General features: G+C 43.2%; 1 protein-coding gene across 1 annotated transcript in view; it reads left to right on the top strand.

The window, feature by feature from the left end:
* Window positions 1-9,313, top strand: part of SGPP2 (sphingosine-1-phosphate phosphatase 2) — a 98,832-nt gene that overhangs the window by 49,918 nt on the left and 39,601 nt on the right. The window contains exon 2 of the mRNA XM_019503658.1: window positions 6,928-7,107. Coding sequence (XP_019359203.1) covers window positions 6,928-7,107 — 180 coding nt within the window. The remainder of the gene's footprint in view (window positions 1-6,927; window positions 7,108-9,313) is intronic.

Raw genomic sequence — 9,313 nt, 5'->3', positions numbered from 1 at the left:
ATTTGGTGACCTGGTCATAGAAGGCCACCAGGTTGGTCTGACAGGATGTAGCTTAGAATGAAGGCGGAGTAGGTTGCCTGAGTGGAAGGATCCAGGTGGGGTTACAGACTGGAGGATTTTGGGACCTGGAGTGGTGTAGGGGAGGAACGGAGCAGCAGATAGTTGTTCCTGGCATTGGGGCGACAAATAGGCAGCCTCCCACCTAATTAAGATCATTAATTAATTAACAACAAGGCATGGTAGGATAGAAGGTGGGCAGCTGGTCCAGAACAGGTGGGTGGGGCTGTTGGTAGACGGGCGCCGAGAAGACCCCCTGTTACAGGCTTCTATGCCCCAGCTCAGACTGCTGCAGCCCTGGGAACATGTGTAGACATTGTGCCCAGATGCTGTTAACTCCAGTGCAACTTGCACCAGAATTTATCATGCCATACTAATCAAATGTATTAGTATCAAATGCACCCAGTAAGAGGCAGTCACTGCCACCAGGAGCCTACAATCCAAGTAGACCAGGTGTAGGAGAAAGGAAGTAGCATTCTTCTTTTACAGGTAGGAAGCTGAGGTATGGAGATGTTAAATAGTTTTGTCACAGGTTCCAAGCATTATCTTGGATGTAAAGGAGAATGTGAATCTTTCATATCTTAATCCATTGTCTTCACCACAAGTGGCATTAATGAATCTCTTTGCTACTGAAAGGGAATCAAACAAGACCAGGGATGAAAAGCACCTTATGCTGTCATGTGTGTGCATGTGCATGCATAGTACAGAAAGGGGGGAAATATTTTTCAATACTCTCCTTTATGTATCCATAACACCTTGCATTATTTTGCTGCTGAATATAAGATCGTGCCTCCCGTGCCCAACCTCCCCCCCACACGTGCACACTGTGTACAGTTCCAGAGCATATCAGTTTTGCTACCACTTCCTCACTTAGAAACGATGGATCTCATTTATTGGATTTATCACAACTGCAACTTGTAAAATGTACAAATGCAGGGTCCAATTTTGAAAGCCTGGAAATTGTACAAGATTCCTATAGAAGATAACCAGTAGTTTGCTAGTGAGTATCTGCCTGGGGAACTTCTTCACTCAAAAGGGATAAGAAACAGTCCCAGTAAAATCAACTTGCTTTCATCTTGATTCTATGTACTATTCACAGTTGTTAAATAAACAGCATTAGTGTCTCCCATGGAGATCTATGGGGGGATAACTGTTTCAGAACACCAGAGATTCTATTCCTTCCTGCCTCCAAAAATGTACTCTGCCTTGTTTCCTGACCAACTTCAACAGTCTTCTTAAAAATTTGCACTTTAGCTTGGCTGCCATATAATTCAGTCATGAAAAAGTTAAATGTTCTATGTTTAAAAAAAAAGCAGTTAAATACTATGAGCTATACCTTCGTTAGACACACTTCCTTCAATTCTTAAAACAGTACAAAGGGAATTATCTGTGCTCCTCCCATCAACTTTCATGAATCACCCAACTAAATCCTCATGCATTTTCTTGTGACTGTTGTCTCAAAGTAATTATGTCTTGTGCTATTTGTTATGTTTCTTGATTTTTGAGACTTTGGTTATGGAAAAGTGGAGCCTCTAGGTTCCACATGTCAGAACAAAAAATACATTAATAAATGTGCATATTAAAACTATTTATGCTGAAATTGCCTGTAAGTTGTTTTTCCACGAGAACTGCAGAAACATGCAATTGATCTGCATCACTCGCATTGAATGAAGCAGAGTGCATCTGAGAAATACACATTAGAAGCAAAGCAGTTAAAGGCAAAATCTAATTCCCTGGGAAGATGTGGAACACTGACTGCATAGGAAAGAAACATGCTGAGTAACAAAGGAAGAAAAAGATGCTTCACTTAAGCAAGTTTCATTCTCTTAGACCCTGGTTAATTCTTTTTCTCAAGTGTTTTAAATTGACAAACTTTAGCTTCTAGCTGAACTTTTCAAAACATGCTCATTTCTACACTTTGAGGCTTGGACTTGACAGATTTTTGGTGGTGGGGAAGTGTTGTTGGGTGGATTTTTTTTAGGTATGTGAGGATTACTCGTGGGTTTTACTTACAGAAATTCCAGATACCTGTGAGAGTGCTCCTGATCTCATCTCCAGCAAAGTTTTACCAGTGGAAACATTTTGAAGAATATGTCTCACTTAATACAAGCTCCATGGACCCAATACCTTAAATCCCTATATTCCCATAAAGGAAACTTACAGCAGATGTTGAGAATCCAGAGTAGGGCTCTAAGATATACACAGAAAATACTCTTGTACTGTAAATATTTTATTTTTAAAACAACCTGCATGTCTCTGTGTCTGCATTCCCTTGTAATTGCTGATTCTTTTAAAGAAATATGTCCTTTCACTTGACTCGCTTGTTTCCTACCAACTCTCCTTTGTTATCTACGTGTAAAAGTAGAGTGCCACTGCTGATATTCAGAAGTATGGTATTGAAACAGAGAACAGAATCTGACCTATGGCTCTGTGAAAGGGCTGTCTCTTGTGTTGAGTTTAAGATGCCTCGGTAAATATGACTGGATATATTCTATTTACAATTAAAATGCAAGTTTTCAATCATGAAGGACCCAGTTAGCTTTGGTTTGATTTTGACCTTGTAATCTAAGAAGCCCCAGAATGATTATTTGGCCTTTAGTGGTGGTAATTTCTACCCTGGCCAAATTTATTCCACAGCCATTAAAGGTCTGAGACACTTTGCAGATAAGCAATTTACGTTTAGTATTGATAGAGTACACTGCTTGTTGTGCGCTAGACAAGTCATACTTTGCATATGAGGGTTTTCCCATCAGTTATGTTGAAAAGGAGGTGATAGCAGATAGTCCTAGGAAGCTGGAGGATTAATTCAAATGGAAAGAGAAACCTGAGAAATGAGGTCAGAAAATATTGGCATGTGATTTAAACTAGAGGAATGAAAATAAGTGCACCTCCAATTAAACTAGTAAAAAATACAAATACTATATTTAGTTGGGAGGAAAGATGACAAAGACTTCCTCTACCAAATAAAAAACCTCAAGCGTAAAAAACTAAACAAAAAATGAAGGTAATGGTAGGCATTATTTGTACAATGCACAGTGATGGTGGGCGGCAGGGTGGGGAGCAGGGAGAGAGAGATAAGAGACAGAGAGAGTTTGGGGACTTTAATTGCAGAAGGAAGGCATCAAAGCAAGGCCAGTAATAGCCCCTTTCTGTATAGTACTGCAACATCAAAATCCTGCATCCTCTGACAAAAATTTAAATTTCAAGAGATGTGGAATAGTTTTTCCCTGAATGCAGTGTTACCCAGTGTTATTTTTTCTATACCACTTTGGGATCTAAGAATGTATCAATTTAGACAAAAGTCCAACGGCTTCACTATCAGAAGAGCAGTACCATAATTTTTGTTTAAAAAAAATACTCATTTTTCATTCTAACCTTTTAAAAATGTATTAGAGTCAAAAATATTTTTTATCAAAAACTTTCATTCATTACATTACAATGGTAGCAGACTTCCAGTTTTTGCCTTCATGTCCATAAAAGTCCAACTCAGCATGGCTAATCCTACCTTGCCTCCAAGCTCATGCCTCAGACAGTAAATTCATTATCACATTTTTCCTCTCCCATCAGAGAGAAAACTTTTACTTTAAATTCTGGAATTTAGTTGGCTCATGGAAATGTTCCTGTATCTATATGGAAATAGACAGTACAGAATCTGAACTTAAAGGACGTATATAGTTTATTTCTTGCATCTTTGCACCTTTATATGTTGTGAATATCTGGTGCACTGTGATTAATAAACCCCCATGTGATATACTGCTGTGGAATAGATGAAGACAATAGGGCTGCATTATTGGTACCCAGCTGGCAGTGCATGAAAATTCATGGGGCAGCAAAATCACGAAGAAGGACTGTTTCCTCAAGTACCGGGGGTGCAAATGTTAAATTGTGGTATGGTCTTGCCATACTTTGTACAGGATTAGAAAGCCCAAGATCTCCCTTTTGAAAGTGGTGGAACAAACAGTCTTGTTGCTATTATAAATAACTCATGACTAAGACAAGTTTAAAAATGTTTGTATTTTAAAAAACCTCCTTCTGTAGTGGAAGCGCGAGAGGCAGAACAAAGGATCATCTGAGCAGGAATTTAAAAGTAGTTTTCATGATAGTCACCACTGAATCTAATTTTTATGGTGGATTTTTATTTTTTTGCATGAGACTTATCTTGCATATCACCAAGGGAACCGCCCCCAAGGAGATAAGTCTAATGGAAGCTTCCTCTCCATTCTTTAAAATGTTAAAACCTACAATAAGGACGTACCAATACTCTGAACAATATAACTTCAAAAGTACTGTTTTATATCAAGTCAAGTCAGTTCTGAGGCTGCTCCGACTGTTGGGGCACCTTAGAGCTGCAACAACCCTCCTCCACTCTGCATGAGGTTAGCTGAGTTGCTTTGCATCACTGGTTATTCTGGCAAAGTATCCTGGGTGGTGCCTATCTCCTCTTGAAGTATGGATGGCCATTGCCTCACTGGGACCTCATCTGCCCCTTGACATCGTCTTTTTCATTCCTGCTGGGTGTCCACACACCCTCCTCACCTAGGCTAGTCCAGGTGGGGTGGGGGCAGTTTAGTCGCTGGCAACTTAACCATGGAATAGGCTGTACTGGTTTACACGGTACCAGATAGTAGACTGTGGGAGCCTAGCTCCAGGCATCCTGAAGAATGTGAGACAGGGAAATCCAGGGGAACTGTCCTGGGGCACCAGGGAAGAACCAGATAGCCCAGTAAGGGCCAGTTGTGTTCCTTACCTCCCGGTAGGATCACAAGCATGGAGGTGCAGCAAAGGAAGCAGATGCAGCAGCAGCCATGCTTTAGAAGCGTGTGCTTCCTGTGCATAAGAAAGCATGCTACAGCCTCTGGTATAACCGGAAGCCCGGTCCTGGCTGGAGGCAGGAGTCAGTACAGTAGGGAGACAGCTGACAACAGGTGTAGGGCTGCAGAAAGCAGGTAAGCCTAGAGTCCTGTGAGTATCCCCTACACTGGAGGGGGAGAACACTGGGGGTACAAGCACTCGGAGGAGTGCCCAGCAGCGGGTGCCCAGGAGTTCGAGCAACTAACGGGGACCCACTGTGGCCAGCAGCAATGAAGAGGAAGACAAACCTGAAGGTGCAGGGTGCCTTGGTACTGTATGGAACTTATTAGAAAAATGTGTACAATCGGGTAACGAGGCCTGAGCCAGGATGGCAGGGAACCAAACCCTGAGTATCCGGGTCCCTACTAAAGACATTCAGGTGGCCCTGACTAATCATCAGATATAAGGGTTGGCACGTGGACAGGGGAAGGGGGAGGTAGGAACCCCATGGAGGCAACCCATGGTCTTACATGTGGAGCCCCAGAAACTTCAGGAGCCTTCTGCTCATTCAATAATAGCAAGCCGTGGTGGATGAGAACAAAAGGCCAGTGCACAGGCATAGATACATGTTGAGGCAAAGCTGTTGTCACATAAGGCAAGCACGTAGAGAGCTCTGGCTCTCACGCCTGGAAGTATCAGATGTATCTGTGGCATTGGATACAAAGACCAAGAGAAGCATGGCCTGACATCCCTGTTTTATGTAGAAACCTCATAATCAGAGGACCATAAATAGGACAGCACTTCCATACTTCCATCCAAATAGAGGGACAGGGAGCAGAGGCATTGCTTGACCTTTAATGATCAAAAGACTGACTGTTCTGCTCAGACTTTCTCTTACACGGATGTACAGGTGACACTGAGAATTACTGTTTAGAAAACTGCCTATGGGAAAAACATGCTCTACATCCAGACACACAAGAGTGGGTTGAAGCCCACAGTGTGAAGCTTTGACTTCTTTGCTAACTTAGTCTATATTCCTGTCACGGACACTGTCTCTTACAAAAAAAAAAAAGAATCACTTTGTTGACCACAATTCTATCCCTTTTTCTCTAGTCTTCCTATCTGGTTAGAAGCAATAACTGCAATGAACAGATGAGCAACACTGTTTCCTCCTCTCGGATTGGTAAATCTACTCGAGTAGTTTTCATGATAGTCACCACTAAGCACACCACCCCCATGGAGCTAATATTAATGGAAATTTCCTCTCCACTTTTTAAAATGTTAAAATCTACAAGGACATACAGACATTCTGAACAATTAAAAGTGTTCTTGTCTAATTCATCTAGCATTATAATAGAGCATTACTTGGTATTGCCCAAGAGAAACAAAAAAATGTTTTGTGACTAAGAAGCCAGGCAGGAAGAAAATTATTAAAATTATGACACTGCTCACACACTTTTATCCTTTTTCCCTACCAAAAATAATTTGCTGTCTGCTGTTTGTGTCCCATATTATGTTCTGGTGGCATATTGTGGGGCAGGGAGAAGGAAGAAATGCTGGAAATGCAACAGATAATTATGCCGTGAGAGTGCCTTTGGGAAAGTGTAGAGAATTGTACAGGATGTAAAGCTGTGCTAATTTTATGGGCCTGGAGGCTGGGAAAGAAGTCTCACATTTGCCTGTTAGCATAGAGTACCCAGAGTGTTCAAAATGGTTATAAATGCCAAGAGGGAAACCTTTTAAGTGCTTAATAATGTATTAGCATTGGGCATACAAATGATGCTGGAGCATGGGATCTGGTTGTCTTCTACTGTGACATGCTGTACCACCTTTGAGAAACTTCCTTCTCGTCCCAGATCTGATCAAGTTAAAATATTGTTCAGCAAACTGTACCTCTTTTCACTAGCTAGTATGATAGAATATCCTTTATAATTCAGAGGATAAATTCATATCTCCAGGTACAGAATTTTACTGCTGCAGTAGTCATATAGGTGAGAATCAAATGGGCCCTTGGGTAGGTCAAGAGACAGTTCCCATGTCTTAACTGTTTTATTGACTTTTGTGTTCTGGTTTCTCTAGGTTGTTATGTACATAGGTCAAGTCTCCAAGGACATCCTGAAATGGCCTCGTCCTCATTCGCCACCTGTTGTGAAGCTGGAAGTGAAAGCAGATGCAGAATATGGAATGCCATCCACCCATGCCATGGCAGCTACAGCCATCTCATTCACATTTTTTATTGTGACCGTAAACCAATATAAGGTAGGGAGGGACAAATCTGTATTACATTCCATTGACCTGTAGTAAGTGAGTATGAACACATCTGATGCTCATCTCACCCCTACACCCTACCAGTATTTCCACAGAGATTCAGTCCTACCTTCTACTGTATCAAAACTACTGTTGAAATCTCCCCAGTTCAGTTGAGATGACAACAGCTTTACTTTTGTATAAGAACTGAAAGTCTTTAGAGTGAAATCTCCAAACTAGTTTCAAGTTTAAGATAAGTCAGGTTTGAAGAGTGAGACTCTATGTATAGCTTTTGGAAAGATTTTGCATTCTTTCTAGCCAAGTATACATAAAACATTAGCAACTATTCAAGAAACTCCTCAGGTAGCAAATACTGTGGGTGTATAATCAATGTGAGTGTACAGCAGGGTTGTGATTTTTCTTCCTACGCTATTGAGAATGTAGTCTTTGGATATCAATCCAACTAGTTGGAACCTGCAAAACATTTGAAATTAATTTTTTATTGCAAAAGTATTTCTTTAAATACAGAATTTTTAGTTATCCTTTGACTGAATACTTTAACAGAATCAAAACTTCTCACCCTCGAAAAGGCTACATAAAGCAGTCTATGTATTAACACAGACTTAGGAGTATCAATATATATTTTGTCAAAAGTGACTTGCTTATAGCCGTAGAATGAGAGGGCCCTTGCACACGTGACTAAGGGCCCTTGTACATATGAGGAAATTGCCCCTCTTAGTGGTTTAATTGCCTAACAATTTAATTGTGTAACAGTGTACACGTTCGGCGGCATGTTACAATGAAATTTCGTAAGTGTATACGTTTGGCGGTGTATTTCTACTTAAATGACTTTTTTACATTGCAAACTAAAACACATCCTATGTATGCCCTTCTGCCATCTTCCCAGGGCAGCCAGGCCATTCCCAGGCAGTTCGAGGCAGCAGGGACAGTGCACAAGGCTCTGGAAGCCTGCCAAGCCCAAGTTCCCTGAGCACGCCCAGGCCACTCCTGCAGCTCAGGGGCTGAACAACCCAGTGGCAGCTCATGTGGGCAGGCTCCACCAAGGAGGGGGAAAAAAAATTTAAAAAGCGGCAAGAGGCCTAATCTTTTTTTTTTTTCCCCCCCACCTTTTTTCTGGAGCCAGCCTATGTCCACTGCAGCCAGGGAATGAGCTGCTGGCAGGTCGTGCTGCCTCTGAGCTGCAAGAAACCCTGGTGCTTTCCTCCGTGGCAGTGGCACGGCCTGGGCAGCAACCCCAGGGCAGTCCCGGGAGGCGCTGCTGCTGTGGAGGGAAGCACCAGGGCTCCCTGCAGCTCAGAGCTGGCTGGCCATTCATTCCCCCCCCCACTTTGCTGCAGGAGAGGAAGGCAGTCTCCGGGGAAAAAAAGAGGATTGCTTGATTTATTTATTCATTTTTTCCTTCAGCAGAGCTTGCCTGCTCCGTAGTATGGGGCCCCAGTGCTTCATTCTAGCTCTGACTTGCCTGCATATCTGTACAGTCAACCACCCTGGCGATCTTCAACAAGCAGCTTGATGCCCATCTTTTCTGTCCAAATGCAGGGGGGCTGGACCCGGTGGCATAAGGTCTCTTCCAACCCCTAACAACTATGAAACTATGAAATGCCTCAGGATCTATACTAATAACACGCTTATTCTGTCTGTCTGGAGCACTCTCATTGGTTGTTTAAGTAAGATTTGTGATTGGCTGCCGAGACAACCAATCAGAGTGCTCCATACAGACAGAATAAGCCTATTATTCTAATATTATAAAAGCCTAAATCTGTCCATCTGTCTGTCCATAACGCTTTATTCATACTCTGGTTGGCTGACAAACAGCCAATCAGAGTGCAAAGAAGCATTCTAACAGAAGCCAGCCCACTGCCACGATCGTGGGGACACAGGGGACGGAGGCTGCGCTGGCCTCCCCCCCCTCCCCCCCGCACTCCCTGCAGATAACGTGGGGGGGCAGGGAGTGGGCCCGGGCCCAACACAGGGTAGAGGGGAGCCGGCCTGAGCAGGGGAAAAAGCTGGTCTGCAGGGGGGGGCAGTGGGCTGGCCTGACTCAGCCACAGTAGCAGCTCGGGGAGGAAAGGAGCGGGTCTCCTCCCCCACTTTGGGCCTGGGCCCACTCCTCACCCACTCCCCTCCCCTCCTCTGCGTTGGCCCCAAGCCCACTCCTCCCATTCCTGAGCAGGCCTGACATGCTTGGGGGGGGGGG

The sequence above is a fragment of the Gavialis gangeticus genome, unplaced genomic scaffold (assembly GCF_001723915.1).
Source record: "Gavialis gangeticus isolate Ggan-Ray unplaced genomic scaffold, GavGan_comp1, whole genome shotgun sequence".
NCBI classification, from domain to species: domain Eukaryota; kingdom Metazoa; phylum Chordata; order Crocodylia; family Gavialidae; genus Gavialis; species Gavialis gangeticus.
The sequence above is the reverse complement of the archived record's forward strand: the minus strand, read 5'-3'. Positions and strand labels throughout refer to the sequence as shown.